We start from the raw sequence: 21,941 nt of genomic DNA, 5'->3' as shown, positions 1-21,941 counted from the left end.
AAGATGGAGATAAGTAATCTCTTTGATTGCTCTAATGTGAGAAAAGTCGGAAAATATATCACTGGGGAGAACCAATTTCAACTAAATCTCCTAAATACCAAAGCTCCTAGCTCTTTTATAATAGTAGAAAGAATGAGATGATGGCATTCATCAGCACTCAAAACTTAAAAGAGCAATAACCACAGCTAATAATTTTGGAGGCCCAACTTTAGTAAAGCAATAGGAGTAACCCGGCCCCAATGGACAAGAGGTCATCGACAAGGATTTCTTTGCCTCACAGTAATACAAAAGTTTCAAGAATCACAATAAATTGAATCCGATATAAAACATCCGATATCAAATTGAACATGCGTGAGTTCAATTTGCATTATCTAACATAATTCAGTACAATGGCCTCCATCCATGGGCCAGATCACGTTCTTCCACTATTAGAGAAAACAAAACAAGATTACAATATGATTTACACAATCCCATAAACCTATAATTTTCTTTGCTCTTTCATGGATACACTTCTCTCTCAAATCCATTTCTTTATACAAGAAAGAAAACCCTCATTTTCACTATAAAAGTGAACCAAAAGGAGAGAAAACCAAGAATCAACTCATGTTTCTATCTCCTCCAAAGAAGAGAAAGCACTCCAAATTTTTATCTCTAGAAAAAGAAAAGCACAAGAGAAAGCAAGAGCTAAGAGGAGACTCACTCTTTTTCACTCTTATTCTCTCGTCCCCCCTAAAGAGAATAATTGTTCTCTTTCAAATTTTAAATTTGTTTCTTCATCCCATGTTTCCACCTAAGAAACAGTTTTAGAAATTGTTTTTCAATCGTTTGGGAAACAAGACATAACACAACATTGATTAATCTTTTAAGTCTCTCTCTCCCCCCAATGAGCAAAGCTTTTCATGGCCGAACCAACGAAAAACTTTCACTCTCTCTAGGAAACTCACTCTCTCTAGCAAATCTTCAAAACAGATAATCAAGACAAAACAATCTTACAACATGAAGACATTACCTGGATAACTTGACGCCAAAGTCAGCTAAACTCAATCGCTACATCCCTGCAATTCCACACGCATCACCTCCCTCTTTCCCCTTTCCGAACGCGCCTTCTCGAGCTCACCAATCAGATTGCTCATATCGACATAAGACGACCCACCTTCCACAGCACACCTTGCCATTTCCCCCAACTCCCTAACCCTCTTCCTCATCCCTTCCCCTTCTTCTCCTCCTCCCATAACTCTACTCATCGCCTTCTGTATCTCCTCCCTCTCTATAAACCCCTTATTCTCTTCCATCTCTGTAAACCAAACCTGAGAACCCACCTCAACCCCAAACTCCAAAACCCGAGTCACAAGCTTCTCGTTATAGAACTGGTCTGCAAAAACCGGCCAAGTAGCCATCGGAACGCCAGCGGTAACGCTCTCTAAGATGGAATTCCAGCCACAGTGAGTGACAAAACACCCAACAGCAGAATGGTTCAGAATGAGAATCTGTGGTGCCCACCCAATTATAATCAGACCCTTTTCTTTCAATCTCTCCATCATTCCATCTTGCAACAAATTCTCATCTTCATTACCTATAATCACCCAAATGAATGGATGATTAGAGGCTTCCAAGGCCAACCCAATTTCCACCAATTGAGGATAGGAAAACCTGCATAAAGTCCCAAAACAAAGGTAGATAACCGAGTTGGGCTCTCTTCCATCAAGCCATCTCAAACACATGCTTTCCTCAATTAAACCTTTCTTCCCTCTTTCAGTGTTTCTGTTACATAAAGACACTGGCCCAATTTGCCACACCTTCTTTCCACTGATTTTCTTGTAGTGCTCTGTATAAACAGTCTCCAAATCATAGAAGCTATTCATCACAACACCATAGCTTCTAACAATGGACTCTGCAATTTGAACCATTACACCAGTAGAATCATTTTGGGTTTTCATGAAATCAGGAAGTTGGGATCTTGTAAGCTCTATTGGATGTGGAAGACCCGGCACGACGAAGGTCTCTATATCGGAGGCCACGTTCTCGTGGGGTTTATACCGATTCAGACTATCAGAGACACAGAGGTGGAAGAAGCTACTACCATTAAAGAAGAGCCTTGGTATATTAAATTTGGCCGCGATATCGACCGTCCAAGGAAAGAACATATCAGAGATGATGCAATCAGGAAGGAGTTCTCTGACGAGTTGTTCGAATGGGTCTTTGAGCATGTTGATGGCTTTGAAGAAATTCGAGATCATGAGTGGGGAAGAATTGGGTTGGAGATTTTCTGATCCTTGAGGCAGACCCAGTTCGGAATAAGGGACTTGAAGCTGTTTGAGTTGGATTTGGTGACCCAATTTTTGAATTTGGTCGATGGTTTTTTGGTGGAAGGAGGCATGGTGAGAGGTGGTGATTATGGAAACCTTCACCCCTCGCTCTGCAAATAATATGGCCATGTCTATCATGGGGATCATGTGACCATGAGCCATGAGAGGGAGGAAGAAGAGGTGAAGCTGTTGAGCTTCTGAACTCATGCTGATTTTTTTTCCTGTGAAGTGAGATCTGAGTAGAAATACCTTATGGTTTTGCTCAGTGTTTTAAAACTCGGCAACTCGGCTCGGAACTCGGCCGAGTCGACGCGGATTTGCGGTGGCCGCGTTTTGGAGTCCCGGACTCGGCGAGTCCTGGCCGAGTCGTGGCCATTTTGAACTCATATTCCATCCTAACTTCAACCATTCAAAAAAAGAAAGATCAGATTTACAGGAGAGAAACGTACCTAAAGCCGCAGAGAAAACCCTATGTAATAACCTAACTCATGAAGAAGAAGAAGTAGTTCGTTTTTTACTGGATCTGATTATATGATTTTGTGAAATGATAAATACGCCCCCTTTCATTACCTGAGACAGCCCCTCCAATGTAAAATAGTAGTCATAAATACACTAGAGAGGGCTGTCCCGAGTAAAACCAAGGGCTGATTCGAATAAAACAAAGGGGCAAATATAATTTATTATTTTTTTGAGCAGTGCAGTACACAGTGAAGTTGTCAATTCCAGCCTGACTTTTGCAGCTTTGCTTGTCTTATTCTCTACCTCATTCTGGGTGTCGGTGACAGCCATTTAAGAAGACAAGGATATAATTCTTTTTTATGGTGTAAGCCTTTATAGTTCCTTACTTTTCTAGAAGTACTGTACGGACCACACTAGAGGATGATCCAAACCGTCCATGTGATGGGCCATGGACTGTTTGGATCATATGGACGGTTTAGATCATCCTCTAGTGTGGTCCGTACACTACTTCTAGAAAAATAAGGGACTTTAAGGGCTTACACCATATAAAATCTCCTTTTTTGATATATATAACCTCTTTCTTTTGGTTATTAAAAAATATTTCTAAATTTTCTTACATTTTTAACACCTGAAAAACAAAAAGATAACTTAAACTAAACCTATTCAACATTTACTTAGATGGACCTTCAATTTATGAGAATATGCCTCCAATTAAATCATAATCATATCATTATACTCAAAATTTTTCCAAGAAAAATTTCTCATCAAAAATGTTTTTCTTGCATGTATTTTTTTTTAAATTAGCGGGCTTGTACTTGGTTAGATGATCTAAACTATTCATTTGTTGGGCCCTACTTAAATGGGTTTGGATTTTTGTATTTTTTTCATTTATTTTTTAATAAAAAATAACGACTCGGCCGCGTCAACCGCGTTCTTGGCCGCGTCAACCGTGTCCGCGCCGAGTCGACAAGGATTTTCTTCGGCCGCGTTCCGCGTCGAATCCGCATTTTTAAACACTGGTTTTGCTAACTCTTTCCTGCTTCTTTCTATTCTTCAAGTACCTACTAATGTTTTCCCCCATGATAGATTTTTCAATTTTATATTTTCCACTCTTGGCGTCCACATGCTCATTGGGTGGAAACATCTTTACCTAAGTACTCCCTACTTTTAGTGGATCTAGTTTTTTATGATTTGGTTATCTTCTCTTTGCTATTTTGTTTTTGAGATCTAGAGACATTGGGTTCGCCTCACTGTAGGATTATGCGCCCCCCTATTAGTGTGATTTTAACGCTTTTTGACGTCAAATCACGGTAAGAGGGAGCGCATAATCCTACAGGGGCGAAAAAATCATCGCTCATAAGTTTTTGACAGATACGCCCTTACCGTCTCGTCTCTTCTGTGGAATCCGAGCAGCACAAGGAGCGCCTACTTCTAGAGCGATACACAGATATACAAGCTAGTTAAAATTATGTAAAGGAAATCTCTCCCTCTAGTATCTGCGATTGAGAGAAAACGAACGAGAGGAAGAAAGAAGCAGAAAACCCTAGGGGCAGGGCAAGGAGAAGAAGAAAAAGAGATGAAAAACGATCCTGCGGATAAAGGCACGATCTTTCCGGTCGATCCGAATCTTCCGAAATGGGTCTGCCAGAACTGTCACCACTCCCTCTGTGTCGTTGGTGTCGATTCCTATGCCGACAAGTTCTTCAATGATTCATCTTCTCGCTCCGGTTAGGGTTTCTCTTTCTAAATTCTTCTTCTTCTTCTTATTATTATTATTTGTTTTAATTATGCTCTTTTTCCTTTTCCTTTCTCTTACATTAAGGAATAGAACATCGCGTGCTTTGATATTCACGGTCAATTTGTTTCAGAAATTTGTAATTTTGGGATTCTAGATTCTCATGTCTGCCATTGGAGGATGAAATTGGTGTTAGAATTTAGTTATTTCATTGTTACTGATTTCTATTGAGGATTTCTTTTCACTGCTGGATTAATTGGTTTGTAATATCTTTTCACTTCCAAAATTGATACTCGAATTGTTTTGAATTAGGGTTGCGTGTAATGTCTCTTTGATTTTTTATTTTTTGGTTGCAAGTGAATTGCTGGAGGATCAGTTTTCTCTCTGTATCCATGTACTTGTGTATTTGGGTTTTTATCCTTTCCTGTTTTAGATTGAACAGCTTTTTATGCCCCAATATCTGTGGCATATCATTCGATGTTATTCGAGATTCCAGTTTTCTTAACTAAATTCAAAGCAGTTGAATTTATGAGTAGATAGCATTTCCTATTTTATTATGTTCTGATAAAGATTAATATTTAAAGCTCTTTAGCACTATCAGAATTGCCAATTTAGTAGAATTCCCCATTTCTTTCTCTTACAATAGATTTGGACATGCACGTGCAGGGATGCAAGCATCTTCAGTCAATGGAGCAGGTAGTGTGTTGGGTTCAACCCGAATGGACCAGTCTTTTGTAGTGTTGCCGAAGCAAAGAAATCAGGTTCATGGAGTTCCTCCTCGCCCTCGTGGTGGAATGCAGTCTGAAACTAGCCAAAGTGGGAAGGCGATGGAAGAGTCATTTGTGGTATTGCCACCTGCTGCTGCTTCCATGTACAAGTGTGAGTCTCAATCCGAGGGAGGTGGGACAAATTTAATGACTTCTGGAGGAAGACCCATTAGCCCTTTGCAGATGAACAATGCTGGGTTCCACTCCAGTATAATGGTCCTGAACCGTGCATTTGAAATTGCTACTTCCCAAACACAGGTATCATAAACTTTTGTCTTCTCTCTCACTCGTGTACACCCACTTTCCAATCTTTCATTGATGCTGTAGGGATATTTTTATACTTACGTGTGTGAGGTTTCATTTCTTCAGGTTGAGCAACCTTTATGTTTGGAATGCATGAGGGTGTTATCAGATAAGCTTGACAAAGAGGTTGAAGATGTGAACAGGGATATCAAAGCGTATGAAGCCTGTCTTCAACGCTTTGATGCGGATTCACACGATGTTCTTAGCGAAACAGATTTTTTTCGAGAGAAAATGAAGGTGCTCATTAACTATCAGTCGATCTCCCCTATTTATTCTGTTAATACTGCTTTCATTTATATGGATTGTCTGAATCCTTGGTAATGGTTAACTTCCACCAAATATACATCTTAGTTGATTGGCACAATTGGTTAGATAGACTATTCAATACTGCTCAATAATACGCCAACACATTTTTCAAAAATATTTAAAGCTATATCTCACACATGTATGGATTAAGAGATCCAACAATGGCTTCAACCCTGCTTCGAAATAAAATTGCTCACAAATGAGGATTTGAGGTGTTTGACTTCCGTCAAAGGCACAAAGAAGTGGTTAGGAGAAAAGGGCATGACTAACACAATCGCGTTGCCCACCTGTGTGTGTGCGTGTGTGATGACAAACAAAAGGGTTGGAAATGCTGAAATGGGGGTGGAATTATCATATATATGATATGGTGTGTATATATATATATGAGGAAACTGTTGGTGAGCTTAAGCTCACCAAACTTATGGTGAGCTAGCTTGCCCAATCACATGGGTCCCACATTTTGGGGAGTGATCCAAACCATTCATTTGCAAGGCCTTATCATAGATAGGGGGTGTACCAAAAATCAGCTCCATAGGATCATCCTAACCCCTCCATTTGTGGAGGACAAAAATGGGGCAGATTTGTGTCTGTCCATTTTTGTCCTCCACAAATGGAGGGGTTAGGATGATCCTATGGAGCTGATTTTTGGTACATCCCCCATCTATGTAAGGGACTTTCAAATGAATGGTTTGGATCATCCTAACAAAGTGGGCCCCCATGTGATTAGGCAAGCTCTTAGAAGCACGAAGCGGGGGCGGGAGCGGGGGCGGAGGCGGGAGCGGGGGCGGGGAAGCGTGGGGTCTAGAAGAGTCTAAGTTTGGGAGCGCCATGGGAGCGTGTATGTAATATTTTCTTAATATATCTTTAAAAATTCAAGTACATCAAAAAATAATATTTTCTAACAATTTTCATATGTATCTTTCAAAATGTAAATACATCTAAAAGCTAATTTCTAACCATCTTCATTTGTGTGCACTCGTTCATCGTGCATTCTGAAGATGCACAAGCCTTTGTGCTTGCTCCAATAAAGTACTTTGAAGAGTTAGAGTTTGATGTAAGGAAGTTGGTGATGGTGGGACTTATAGAGTAATAGAAGTAGGCTGGGGTGTCATTAGAACAGTTCCCGTCTCTCTCAGGTCGCGCTCCCTGGAAGCTCCTTCCTAAGGAGCGCCGAATCGAGGTTCTGAGGTGGGAGCGGCACCCCGAGAGAAGGTTCCTGCTTCTAAGGGCAAGCTAGCTCACCAACAGTTTCCTCTATATATATATATATATATATATATATATATATATATATATATATATATAGAGAGAGAGAGAGAGAGAGAGAGAGAGAGAGAGAGAGAGAGAGAGAAAGAGAGAGAGAACGGTTTCTACACACAAGTGTAGATAAGTTATCTACACACTAGCTTAAAATACAGTGGAGGGCATATTGTTTGGGTGATCCAAACCATTCATTTGATTGGCCCTCACATAGATAGGGTGTCCATAAAAAATCAGCTCCATAGGATCATCCCAGCCCTACGATTTGTAGAGGTAAAATGGACGTGTATAAACCTTCACAAATCTGTCCATTTTTTGCCTCCACGGTTCGAAGGGTTGGGATGATTCTATGGAGCTAATTTTTTGTGGACACCCTATCTATGTGAGGGCCAATCAAATGAATGGTTTCGATCACCCAAACAATGTGGGCCTCCATTGTATTTTAAGCTAGTGTGTAGATAACTTATCTACACGTGTGTGTAGAAACCGTTTTCTCATATATATATATATATATATATATATATATATATATATATGAGGAAACTGTTGGTGAGCTTAAGCTCACCAAACTTATGGTGAGCTAGCTTGCCCAATCACATGGGGGCTCACTTTGTTAGGATGATCCAAACCATTCATTTGAAAGTCCCTTACATAGATGGGGGGTGTCTGTCCATTTTTGTCCTCCACAAATGGAGGGGTTAGGATGATCCTATGGAACTGATTTTTGGTACACACCCTATCTATGATAAGGCCTTGCAAATGAATGGTTTGGATCACTCCCCAAAATGTGGGACCCATGTGATTGGGCAAGCTAGCTCACCATAAGTTTGGTGAGCTTAAGCTCACCAACAGTTTCCTCTATATATATATATATATATAACAGCCGCTGTTGACATTTCACACCTTCTGTATCTCACTGTTCTTGTGAATCTTACTATTCAGATCATAAAGTGTAAAACTTTTTTTTTTTTTTTGGAATGATAGTAAACTGTGAAACGCAAATTGTAAATCATTTTATTTGCATGAAAATCACATGTTTTCTTGAAGATTTGCCCTTTTGTTATGGTTCTGTTTTGTCACTCATTTTTACGGAACATATATGTTAACTTACCAACTTCTCCAAAGGCTTAAGCTGTTGGAGAAAGGCGTTATTTATCTTTCATAATTTAACACTCCCCCTCACGTGTGGCCCACCACTTGGCAAACACGTGGCACATGTGGTCCCACTTTGGGCCAACCATCGCATGTGGATTTTTGCTATCCGGGAGGTTTGAACTCGAGACCTTTGGCTCTGATACCATGTTAATTTACCAACTTCTCCAACAGCTTAAGTTGTTGGAGAAAGGCTTTATTTATCTTTTATACTTTAACAATGTACAAGATTTGAGCCACAAATCATGTAGCATTGATATCTATACTTAATACAAGTGCCAAGTAACATTGATATCTGTTTAAGGTTGAAGAAGAAGAAAGAAGACTTGAAGCAGCAATTGAAGAAGCTGAGAAACAGTGTGGAGCAGTAAATGCTGAACTTAAGGAATTAGAATCAAAATCAAAGCACTTTAATGAACTAGAGGAACGGTGAGTGCTCTAACATCTTTTTGTTTGTCTAAACCAGGTCTACCATTGCTTGCCTTTTGGATTTCTTACTTACAATAGGTCCTGTTTTCAAGATTTTACAACTAACCACCAAAACTATGCCTTGAAGAACAAACCTTTTCAACATTGGAGCCATGCATCATTTCTAAGAATTGGGAGTAAGAGCCGTGGTTCTCTTCCAGATTCCAATTTTAATGAAGTACACTGAACCCACATCAACCTTTATTGTTGTTGTGGCTCCCACCCTTTTTGTACTAACTCTTCCCAACTCTCATTTGTATGAATCCTACCCGCTCTTTTTTATCCCAAGGGCACCAACTCCTAACCTGAACCTATTGAATCCTGACAGCCCCTATCACCAGTGAAAACAGTGCGCACAACAGTTTTCTAGAATACCGCCAAGCCCTTTCCTTGCAGCCTGTTTTGCGAGTTCCATTTTCTGGATTTTCTTATCTCTGGGAGGTTGTATGTTGTTATCCAGTAAATCTATCATTTGGATTATTAGTAATTAACTGCTTCTCTTAACGAGTTTATATATTTCAGGTACTGGCATGAGTTCAACAATTTCCATTTTCAGCTAACTTCACACCAGGTATGCTGCAGATTCGAGCTATTTGTGTTCTTTCATCAGTTTTCACTTGCAAATCCGCGAGGGTGCCTAGGTTTAACACAAAAAGCTTCTTTAATTAAACAGGAAGAGAGAGATGCTATTTTGGCCAAGATGGAAGTTTCACAAGCACATCTGGAATTGTTGAAGTGCACCAATGTGCTGAATGATGCCTTTCCTATATGGCATGATGGAGAATTTGGAACCATTAACAACTTTCGACTTGGCCGTCTTCCTAAGATACCGGTAGGAACTCGGCCTATCTTTTTCATGTATCTGATGGTTGTTTTGGATTTTGGGCGTGGGTGAGGTGACTGTGTTGGAAGGGGGATGGGATGGTAACGCTTTGTATGTGTTTCCACATCATGGTTTATTATTTTTATGAACCTGTTGATGTATTTGTTTGACCATTATGTTTGAAAATTTAGGTTGAGTGGGATGAGATAAATGCTGCTTGGGGACAGGCATGCCTTCTTCTTCACACCATGGCTCAATATTTTCGACCAAAGTTCCCGTATCCTTTATTTCCTCTAAAACTACATGTGGCCATATGCACTGTTCTCTGCCCTGTTACTTATTTACGTCATTTTCATTTCTTCAGTAACTGAATTTTAAAAAAAATCAAATTTACTTTGCGACTAGTCTGGTTGTATGAATGCCATTTGAAATGACCTTAAAAATAAGTTTTGAAATAATATAGTTCGATTGGAAGCAGGCATATGTGGATGAGCTCTTTGTAATTAATGGGGATCTCTTAGTAGTTCAATGATAAACAGCACATGTATTCATTTGTACGTTACCAGTAGATGATGCAAGTCCACTTATAAAATGAGATGAATGACTGACCAGAAGATCTAGCCACTAAATACCCCCAAAAAAATTCAGACATTCTGAATCTAGGATTTAGAGACTAAAAATCTCCCTCAAATAGGTGATCGAATGGTTTGAAACTCCATGACGAAGCGAAGCCAAGGTGTTAAATTTTGGTTTCGGTTATGGTCACCATGGAAACGGAAACGTTTCAGTTTTGGTTAGAAATTTCAGTGGAAATCTTGTAAAATCATGGAAACGTATGGAAACATATGTAAATGATGGAATTTTAAGATGATGCTTCGCGAAATGCTAGAACAGGGTTGGAAACCCCTCTTCTTTGTTCACTATCATTTTGTCAATTGAGAAAATGGTTCTTGATAAAGTAATTGTTTGGACCTCACATGAAAGCAAACCTTTGTTCCTAAAATATGTGATCAATTAAAATTTCACACAAAGCATCACGTGTGTGTGTGTGTGTGTGTGTGGAGAGAGAGAGAGAGAGAGAGAGAGAGAGAGAGAGAGAGAGAGAGAGAGAGAGAGAGAGAGAGAGAGAGAGATCTTGATGAATGAAAATGGCCATGACTCACTGCACACGTGGTATATGTGCTTGGTGATCAGGATCATTGTTGATATGATGAGCCACATCAAAGGGCGACAAAGTGTGTTTTGGTCTGATTCCAAACTGAGATCTCATCGCAAGAATGAGGCATGCAAAAATCAATGGCGTAAAGACATCTTAAAGGATGTTATTTTCGTCATGCTTGATCAATGGTCTAAAATTATCTTTTGAGGATAAGAACTAGGGAAATAGACTGGACTTGTGATGGCCAACAATATTCATGGACCTGATCACCGTACATGTGGCAGTGGGTCCATGGACGTTGGTTGTTTTCCCTAATAAAATAATGAATGCGTGCGTGACGTTTTCCAGTGTAACTTGTTATTGGAAATTCTTGACTTCTTTATTTTCAGATATCGAATAAAGATTCTCCCAATGGGAAGTTACCCACGAATTATGGACAGCAGCAACAACACATATGAGCTGTGAGTACCCTCTTTATTAATTTTATTGTTTGTCATGTATCAATCACTATGTGATGTTCATTGTAAGTTGTTTTTACTTCCAATGTGATACCCTCAACAATCTGGTCTATTGATTTCAGGTTGATTACTTTAAGATGCCCGAATTTTGTGCCATTAAAAACAAAAGGATATCTGAATTTTGTTTTCATCTTTTACTATGTAAGATTAGCTCAATTATATTAAATTTATGTTAAGAATTTTCCATTAATGCATAGGTTTCTACTGTAATACATTTTTTCTTCTGGTATCCCAACCTACTGCTTAGGTAAATAAAGCCTTTACTCCCCTTGATGCTTAATCTAGATCTTGAACCCATAGCTGTTACAGTAATGGCTTGAGAGAAATTCAACAACTGAACCAAGCCTTTGTCCCAAACTAGTTGGGGTCAGCTAATGGCTTGAGAGAAAAATAGTTCTTTATTTTCACCCCTCTTGATTATTTTGGGGTTTCTTGATTGTCCAGGGCAATGGTTTCTACCTTTTATTTGCTTGGTGAAACATATGATTCTCTGTCTGTTGTCTCACTCGGTAGAAAAAAAAGTTTCACTGATTTTATTTTTCTCAAATTTTTCTTGATTTGCATATCGCTCTTTCTATACACTTTATGATCATGTATGTCTGGGTTGTGTCATGTGTGCTGCTGGATGTGGGCATATATGAGTAGGGGTGCAACTCGGGCTGGCTCAACCAGAACCCGGCGGGTTCAACCTGGAAAAAACTCGGGTTGGGTTGAGTTCAATTCGGGTTCGGGTTGGGTTTTCTCAACCCGGGTTGAGTTCGGGTCGGGTTCGGGTTGAGGGCTTGGGCACCCCGACCCATGTTCAACCCGAAATTTTTAATAAATTTTTAATTTTTTAGGCTTAAAATCTTGGGTTGGCAAAATGGGCTGCTCGGGCAGGTTGGAACTCGGGTCGGGTCGGGTTGGCCTCAACCCGAACCCGAGCCGCCCGAGTTGCACCCCTATATATGAGTGCACATCTAAGTAACACAGTTTCTGTTCCTACCTCTGTAATACCTAAAATAGGGAAATTATTACTCTTTTAGAATTGAAAATTCTTATAGCATTTTGTCTTCCTCTCTGTACTCTTGGTGTGGTTTAATTAGTAGGTTTATTCCACATTTATTATCAAAAAGCCTAAAATGATGTTTTAATTTATGCTTCTTTCTTTTTCCATTTCAACTGATTATTATTTTTCACCTTCATTGTTGGTTTCTTCTACCGTGAAAATTTTCAACTCTCCACATTCTTCATATATTTGCTGCTTCCTTATGGGAAACAAACTCTTTATTTATTTAAAAAAAATCATATAGTTGTTTCAATTGGGCTATCTGATGGTGTCAGAATTTTTTCGTGAGGCTTTTTGTTTCTCCTGAAAATAGATATTGCCTATTTTACTGAGCACAATTTTTTTTACTTACAGATTTGGTCCTGTGAATTTATTTTGGAGCACACGCTACGACAAAGCAATGACCTTGTTCTTGACATGCCTCAAAGAGTTTGCTGACTTTGCAAATTCTAAGGATCAAGAAAACAACATTCCACTTGAAAAGTGTTTCAAGCTCCCTTATAAGTGAGTTTTTTTTTTATCTTTTATTGACATTCATACAATAGCGTCGGAATAGATATTAATAGGTTTTTTTAATGATGAAAGAGATATTAATAGTATGTACTAAAAAACACCATCCCATTGAAACAGGAGTCATCTACTTCTGTAGCCTTCAATTTTTTCATAAAATTTGATTTTACTTCAAGAGTTTGATTTCACCGTAATATCTTGCTACTGGTTCTACTTGGATTTTTTCATGTAATTTAGAAGCTTACTAATGGATACGTTGTAATTCCTAATTAGTAATGTTGCTCAGCTATCAGAGATATATTGATGTGATAGCAGTACTGATACAAGATACATCTTGATACTTCTGTATTCCAAATTCCTTATTTTGATGGCATAGCTAAGTGCCCTTGTGCAACATTTCTTGAATTCTCTAAGATCACCATCTTGGATAGGATACCGAGCCTTTATAAATTGGTCACACAATTGAAGAATGCTTTATTGATATCTATATACCTATGTATCTGTTACCAAATCTGGGTGTCATATTTTTCCTCTTCTGTAATTTAGTTGTTCCTAACCCAATCCTGCTGGTATTTGTTCTCCTCTTGGATACTAAACAACAAAATATAGAACGGGTGAAGGAGATTAGCCGTGATTTGAGAGAGATTCAAATTTTTGGGACATTTTAATTAGTTTCTCAGCTTAGAGTTGTATTGGAGATCACCACCACTATCATCATGTTGGTTTGCATAATAAAGGAATAAATTCATGTTTAGATTAGTGGCAACATGTGGCTTTTTTGTTTGTTTATTCTCTACCTCAACTCAAATTTCTTTCATCTACAAACAGTAATATTGTTCTCTATTATTTATTTCCGTTTCGTACAACAACGGGTTGATGAGTATGTGCACATTCTTAGGCTTTCTTCACAGGTTGGCTGTGAGTCTTGTGACAAGCTTGCATCTCCATCAAAGGCATGTCCTAAGATAAAAGTCATAAAACTACAAAATTTCCTGCTCTCATGAAGTCCAAAATTTGAGTGTCTCTATGCACTCTTAGAAATGTTTCTTTAAAAATACCTTGAAACCTTGGACATGCAGCAGTTGCAACACTTCCTGCTTTAGCCATCTCACTAACATGAATTCATTCGTTAACATGTTGGTAGTTGTAAGTACTTCCAAGTGGATGATCTTATCTTATGTAATCACATCTTTGGTTTGGATACCAACTCTCGTCAAGTTTTCCCAAGGACCTTGCAGTATAAAGGATCAACTCATCTAGATTGTTTCTAGGAGTTCTTTGGTGGCCCCAAGTTTTTATTACGGATTCCTTTAATGTCTATTTAGCAGCTCCAACTTGTAGTTGCACCAAATCTTCTATCAGGTTTCCTCTCTGCTTCTAAATCTTGCAATTCCAAGTTATTTCTTCATAATTTCATATGGGTTGAGCGACAGCAGAGCAGTGTGTAGATTAGGACAAGCAAAACTGCCGGCAAGTGCAATTAGGTAAGTGAACTAAACATTTATATACATAATAGAAGTGAAGTTCTTAAGCCATTTTTATATGAATCTTTGGCTGTGTAAAATAAGGGGCCAATGGGATGAGAATATGAAAATTTGAAAGTTAGTGCATTACAAATTGGTTTTTTTCTTGGGAAAATCTTTTGCTTTAATCTAGTGATTAAGTACAATAAACTGAACAGAAGAAAGTGGATGTTGCTACATCAAGGGGGTGTCAACCTTCTTATGGAATATTCTGCCAGATATATTTGTTTCTTATGAGCGTGCATGTTGCATCTTGCAATGGTCAAGTCTGTTCATCTTGCAAATACATTTTATCGTATCATCTGAACAAGTGTAAAATGGTAATACAGATCCAATTCTTTTGAAGCTGGCCATTTTGATGGCATCCATTATTTAACTGTTAGTTTTTGCTGAATCTTGCAGGATTGAAAATGACCGAGTAGAGAACTACACCATCACTCAAAGTTTCAACAAGCAGGAGAATTGGACAAAGGCTCTGAAGTATACACTTTGCAATCTGAAATGGGCTTTGTACTGGTTTGTTAGGAATACCAACTTTCAGCCCCTTTCTGCAATGGTCCCGTCTCGCACTGAAGTTCCAGGCATAGGTTCTTTGTACTTGAAAGATGGCACAGAATCCAAGGCTGAATCCAGAAATCCATCCAAGTCATAATCCAGTGTGCCCATTCACAGTTGTATAGATCGTAGTTGTCAGAGTGGGGATGTGAGCGATGCTGGAAGCATAATCTTGAAGCTGAGGAGTCTGTAAAAGAGAAAATGCAGGAATTGAAAAGCTTTACCAAAAGTAAAAGTAAGAATGTGTGGGAAAGTATTATCAAAAGTCAACATAGAGCATGTAATAAGTCTCAATGTAAGTGAATAAGATAAGGTTATAGTAGACTAGGGAGAAGAATTAATTTATGTTAATATTACAAGTAGTAAAGAAGGCAACTGATTAGAATTCTTAAGTTTTAAGGATTTATAGTTAACATGTTTATTCGTATATATTTAGGGAAATGATTTCAGCGCTCAAATGTTTTGATAAAAATGCGATTGTGTAGCATTTAAAGGGCTTTAAGAGCCTTTTGAGAACTGTCATAGCCTCTGACATCCCTTTAAATACTACATGACAGACAAGTCGAGCGCATGTTTATCAAAACACTTGAGCGCAGAAATCATTTCTCTATTTGATTTAATAATAATATTTTAGAAAAGGATTCACACAAGTTTTAGCTGAAAAGGATTCAGAGAGGAAAAATGTTTCTAAATTTTCCCACTTGTTTTACACACAAAAAAAGATGAACTATTCAATTTTTACTTGTAGGGACTTTTATTTTATCATAATATCCCTCAAAATTAATGATATGATCATATTATTTTCCTCAGAATTGTGGAAAGAAAAAAGTTTTCCTAGATTTTTTTTTTCTTACCATCCAAATAGGGCGATACCATAAAGATGAGAAGATTTTGATTTGGATCTCTAACATTTGCAGCCCATTTTGCGTTGTGATTTGGATCCGGATCAAATCCTTGGATTTCCAAATCAGTGACTTACAGTGAAAAAAATCAGATTTCCCTAGGAGATGATGTTTTCACTCCTCCTGCATTACGTGCACGCTCCCCTTATAACCTGATTTGACGTGAAAAGTGGGCAACTTTGTTAGAACATGTGGGATCCAACTGTTAGATTGGTTTAAGAAATCACCAGTGGATCTTCTTGGAGGTAGATTGGGTAAGTTGGCTAAATAAAACATCTAGATAAATTGGGCAATGGATAGAAGAGACAAGCAAGAGAGATTAGAAAGTATATTTGATTATGATTATTTCCCTTCATAGTTATCTTGATTTGATTCTATGTTTATCATGTAAGTGCTCTATATAAGTACACCCTGAGATGCATTGTAATTCATCCAAGAATAATAGAAATTCTCCAAAATTCTTCAAACTTTATGTCAAATCATGTTATAAGGGGAGTTGCAAGTAGCGTAGGGGGGGGGGGGAGTAAAAATATCATCACCCTTTCTAAATATGCTGTGGAAACAAGTAATTGGAAATCCACAGATCTAGTAGTTTCTTTCACCCTCTCTGCTCCTCAACCTCTCCCCTCCAGTAGGAAGTGCCCCTTTCCCTCTCTGTCTCCCTCAAACAAGCTAGTGGATCTATTCATTTTGTATTCAAAACTCAATTCCAAAACCAAATACAAAATACGAGGTATCCAAACCGCCCCTAATGCTTCTTTATGCAAAACCATGCCCCGGTTTGTCAACGGGTCAGACCCAATAGCTAATTCGACCCAAGTGAATTAATTGGACCCAGATTTGGGCTATTCATTTTTTACCCAAAGCTGTGAACGAATTTGGAATTTGAATCGAATCCGCCCAAGTCTAGGTCACGAGCCATTCGGACGATGGATCTCATTGGATGTCGATGTCCCAGCTAATTTTAGTATGTTTGGATCAATCAAACGGTCTTGTTATTTTATTTAGTTGGTGCTTGGTCTTGTTTTCTTGTATTTAAACATCTCGGTCTTGAGGCTTCCCCCTTTTTGTAATAAAATTCTTCACCACTAGGAAGATCCATCCAACAGTCCGAGTCCATTGGCATGCCCTGACACCCTCATGCAGTCCGTGTCTATAGCAATTCAATATGTTACTCAACATAATAGCTTTGTTCCCCCCATTGCATTTAGAACAAGGAGCATGTAACCTGCAAGGTGCCTTAAACACCTATATAATCACCACCTCAACTTGACCTCTTAGCATACTACATTTTTCTTGCACTAAGAACTAAGATGGCTCGTTTCATCTCTATTCTCGCAATCTTCTTCCTAATTTGTGGATCGGCTCTGGCAAAGGTCGATCTATGTAAGAAAGCAAAGAAGGAACTTGCACCATGCATTGTCTACCTGATTGGGAAGAAAAGTGTACCTTCGGCATCTTGTCGTAAGGGGGTGAAGGACGTCAAGACCATGGGGAATACTAATGCTGCTCAACAGTCTATCTACGAATGCACGATGAAAGTGGCTTCAAAGCTGGCAGCGTTCAATTACTCCCGCATGAATAAGCTTGCGAAGGAGTGTGGGTTGATAAGTAACATTCTTATCACTGCCAAAACGGACTGCTCTAAGTAAGCCTCTCTCTCTCTCAAAAAGTATAAAAGAATAAATAATGCCTTCTCCATCAGCTTAAGCTTTTGGAGTAACTGGTTGTTTTCACATGGTATCAGAACCTTTAGTTCAAACCTCCTCGATGTCAAAAATCCACATACAATGGTCAGCTCAAAAGTGGGGCCACATGTGCCACATGTAGGCCAACCCAAAGAAAGATGGGCCACACGTTAGGGGGAGTGTTAAAGTATAAAGGAATAAATAGCGCCTTCTGCGTCAGCTTAAGCTTTTGGAGTAACTGGTTGTTTCACACTCTCAGTTTAAGATCCACTTTAGAGATAAGAAATTGGGTCATTGAATTTCTTAATTTCCATTATTTCTAAACTTTAAAACTCTCCCTCTCTCTCTCTCTCTCTCTTTCTCTCTCATTTTAACATTTATGTTCTTGCTTTGGCAGGCTGCATTGGTAATGGTGTTTCACTTCCTTCTCAGCAGCATAATATGTTAGGTTAGTGTGTCCTGAAGAAGTGACTTTAAGCATTTTCTATGTAATTTCTTATGCATGGATGGACTTAAATATACCCTCCTTTGTCAAGTGGCTCATTAATACAAAGGATCCTTTTATTTATATATGTAATCTTTATTCCTAATTTGGACCTACTCAATGTTAAGGGTCAATCTTAATCACATATCACCGAATGTACAGCTAGGATCATTTTGTAGGTGCAATTTTGCACAATGTCCATCCACAGTGGGATCTGTTGGGCATGGTTGAACATATTCTCAGGTAAAAAATCAACAGAGTTGCACTCGTATCTTTCACTTATGTGAACCCGCACAAGCACACGAGGGGTGAAATTAACAAATTATGAAGTGTGTATAGGCATATAGCACACTCCGCACGCTCTCAAAGGTCTACCTATATTGAAACTAAAAAAACAGCATTATCCTAACAAAACATGGGCTTTTCCATCGATTTAGTTCAAAATTTCCAAAAACTACGTGTGATTACAACAAATTCAATTACAAAACCACACTTAACTTGCAAATACTTACGTACGGAAGGAGACTCCTCCCTTAGTTCTTCAATCAGCTCCATGCACAGAGGACATCTCTTAAAGCTGCAACAATCAGTGCTTTGGGATTGGGCCAGCCTACCAAAGGATTCCATGGGAGCTGCTAGATACTACCAACTGCGCACTCCTTATATACGTGATAAATAATGTTGTTTCTTTTTTGGAAGAGGGGATTCACGTATACTTTTCTTGTATAATGATGGGTTAGAGGCAATGCTTTATGTCCTCCTCTTGTGTCTTTTATTTTTATTAATAAATTTTAAGGTGCGGTCCTGGTTCCTAGATAAAGTCCAGGTTAGAAGAAGGGTAAAGGTGGGTTTCAGTGTACTGAAAACTTTTCAGTAGTCTATGACATAATCTCAGTACAACCCTTTAATGGGTCAGCTGTAAATGAGGGGGAGTGGTCCATATATAGACCAAGATATGTGATTTTGAGGCAAACGTTTAGAATCAATGGTCTTGATTATTAGTACTCCCTCTCCCCCTCTCTCTTTCTCTCTATATATAATTTTGCTCTTCAATGATGCTAAGAGAAAGGTAATATAGGAAGGGTTTGCTAGCGAGTCTAGCGACCATTCTGCTGAACAGCTTAGAGTTTGTGTGCACATTCGAAGCATCAAAGGTGTGCCTGCATAACGAGTACATCGAACATAAGGCCTTGAGGCCCAATGCAAAGTCCATCGAGTACAAGGCATGACGATACTACGTACCAATCCGCCAAGAGACGGGGCTTGGTCGTCCAAGGAGCAAGATGCCCCATGGACTGATCCACAAGGTGTACACCTCGCGAGGGCAACCGAAGTCGCCGCGGCACGAACCCATGGAAGACCTAAAGATTGGCCTAACCACAAGACGTACCGCGGTACAGAACGGCAAACAGTATAGGTCGCGCCCTGCACCGGTCCGTACGCGCAATGCATGTATAAGGCATTTCGTAGACCGGCTGTTGCATGAGAGAGCAACCGCCTCAGATGAATCAAATGAATAAGACAAAATCTGAGCCTGTGTGTGTGGCTTCTCTCAACCGCCTCAGATGAATCAGGTGAATAAAAATAAAAATAAAGTAAGGGAAAAGTGTCATATCATAGTACCAACCGTTGATCTTTTACACGGTGTCAACGTAACGTACTCAAGGTGCCGGTCTTCCCCTTCTAGACATGAAAAGAGTTTTTATATGCCGCAAGACGCGCAAACAGTATAGTGGGACCTAGGGGTGTCAATTTTGGCTCGGGCTCGGAAGCTCGCTCGAGCTCGGCTCGAAAAAAGCTCGGCTCGAGCTCGGCTCGAATCCTTAACGAGCCGAGCCGAGCCGGCTCGTTAAGCTTAACGAGCCGAGCCCGAGCTAGGCCAGGCTCGGCTCGGCTCGGCTCTTTAAGGCTCGTGTGAAAAAATAAATACTGAAATACGTAATGATATACGATGGTACGTATGTAATGTCAACGCAAAAATGAACGGCTGTGAAAAATCGAAAACCGTAATTGTCATAACTTTGAAATTTTGTTGGTAATTTTTTATTAATTGTCATAAATTAGGACATTTTATTCGTAATTTTCCATTTCAAACTTTATAAAACCAGCTGTTTACTTTTTGACTGTAATCATTACGTTTTTTTCTTTTATTTGGTTTTGCTAGTGAGAGGTGCGAAACTTTATAAAATCAGCTTATTTTACTTTTTATTCGTAATCATTACTTTTTTTTGAAATTTGCTTTTGCTAGTGACAGAGGCGAAACTTTATAACCGGCTCGTTAAAGCTCACGAGCGGCTTGCGAGCCTAGCCGAGCCTGACCGAGCCGAGCCGAGCCTGGTTCGAGCCCGAGCCGAGCCCGAGCCAAGCTTTTGAACTTAACGAGCCGAGCCGAGCCTGGCCAAGCTCGGCTCGGCTCGGCTCGTTTACACCCCTAGTGGGACCTACATGAATGGATGTTCTAAACCATTCATTTTTCAGTCCCAGCCGTAGATAGCCCGAATCCGTACCCGGCCCGATTATAAGATACTTCTTGATCCGGTCAGCCATGCTGATCCAACCAGGATGATTAGTGGCACACGGTCAATTTTCTAATGACGTTCGTCACCAAAACCTTCTAAAAAACGACTTTCTCCATTTGTTTTTTTCGGTCTTGCTCTTCAAATACACGAGATTTCCTCCTCCCTAGAAATTTTAGAAGAAGAAGAAGAAGAGAAAAAAAAAGGAGATGGGAGAGATGCCGGGAAAAAAGTTCGTCTTCGAGGTGGAGAAAGCGAAGGAGGCGACCGGCGGTAGGCCTTCCGTTGGACCGGTTTACCGGAGCATGTTTGCTAAGGATGGATTTCCTCAGCCCGATGACGGAATGGAGACCTGTTGGGACGTTTTTCGGTCTGTTTTTTTTTTCCCCCCCATCTCTCTCTCTCTTGAATACAATATTGTTTAGGAATTCAGGGTGCGATTTTGGGGATATTTGTTTGTTTTTCGATGGCATTCCGTAATTTCGCTTTGAGAATTGTTTTTCATTCGTAACTTGAAGCTCCATCGAACATAAGGCCTTGAGGCCCAATGCAAAGTCCATCGAGTACAAGGCATGACGATACCACGTACCAATCCGCCAAGAGACGGGGCTTGGTCGTCCAAGGAGCAAGATGCCCCATGGACTGATCCACAAGGTGTACACCTCGCGAGGGCAACCGAAGTCGCCGCGGCACGAACCCATGGAAGACCTAAAGATTGGCCTAACCACAAGACGTACCGCGGTACAGAACGGCAAACAGTATAGGTCGCGCCCTGCACCGGTCCGTACGCGCAATGCATGTATAAGGCATTTCGTAGACCGGCTGTTGCATGAGAGAGCAACCGCCTCAGATGAATCAAATGAATAAGACAAAATCTGAGCCTGTGTGTGTGGCTTCTCTCAACCGCCTCAGATGAATCAGGTGAATAAAAATAAAAATAAAGTAAGGGAAAAGTGTCATATCATAGTACCAACCGTTGATCTTTTACACGGTGTCAACGTAACGTACTCAAGGTGCCGGTCTTCCCCTTCTAGACATGAAAAGAGTTTTTATATGCCGCAAGACGCGCAAACAGTATAGTGGGACCTAGGGGTGTTAATTTTGGCTCGGGCTCGGAAGCTCGCTCGAGCTCGGCTCGAAAAAAGCTCGGCTCGAATCCTTAACGAGCCGAGGGCTCGGCTCGGCTCGTTAAGGCTCGTGTGAAAAAATAAATACTGAAATACGTAATGATATACGATGGTACGTATGTAATGTCAACGCAAAAATGAACGGCTGTGAAAAATCGAAAACCGTAATTGTCATAACTTTGAAATATTTTTGGTAATTTTTTATTAATTGTCATAAATTAGTACATTTTATTCGTAATTTTCCATTTCAAACTTTATAAAACCAGCTGTTTATTTTTGACTGTAATCATTACGTTTTTTTCTTTTATTTGGTTTTGGTAGTGAGAGGTGCG

General features: G+C 39.6%; 2 protein-coding genes across 2 annotated transcripts; one reads left to right on the top strand and one right to left on the bottom strand.

Moving 5' to 3' along the window:
• Positions 1–401: 401 nt before the first annotated feature.
• LOC143890468 (scopoletin glucosyltransferase-like) lies at positions 402–2,827 on the bottom strand. Its single transcript, XM_077395165.1, has one exon. The coding sequence runs from the start codon at positions 2,511–2,513 to the stop codon at positions 1,041–1,043; it is 1,473 nt and encodes a 490-aa protein (XP_077251280.1). The 5' UTR covers positions 2,514–2,827; the 3' UTR covers positions 402–1,040.
• Positions 2,828–3,967: 1,140 nt separating this feature from the next.
• Positions 3,968–15,284, top strand: LOC143890467 (beclin-1-like protein). Its single transcript, XM_077395163.1, has 10 exons — positions 3,968–4,492; positions 5,167–5,525; positions 5,637–5,807; positions 8,593–8,717; positions 9,279–9,327; positions 9,430–9,588; positions 9,771–9,856; positions 11,128–11,199; positions 12,659–12,808; positions 14,740–15,284. Exons 1-10 carry the CDS (start codon positions 4,342–4,344, stop codon positions 14,987–14,989), a joined length of 1,572 nt encoding a protein of 523 aa, XP_077251278.1. The 5' UTR covers positions 3,968–4,341; the 3' UTR covers positions 14,990–15,284.
• Positions 15,285–21,941: the final 6,657 nt, after the last annotated feature.

This window comes from Tasmannia lanceolata, unplaced genomic scaffold, assembly GCF_043159265.1.
Source record: "Tasmannia lanceolata isolate RefF3 unplaced genomic scaffold, GAP_Taslan_0.1 ptg000013l, whole genome shotgun sequence".
Taxonomy (NCBI): Eukaryota; Viridiplantae; Streptophyta; class Magnoliopsida; order Canellales; family Winteraceae; genus Tasmannia; species Tasmannia lanceolata.
The sequence above is the reverse complement of the archived record's forward strand: the minus strand, read 5'-3'. Positions and strand labels throughout refer to the sequence as shown.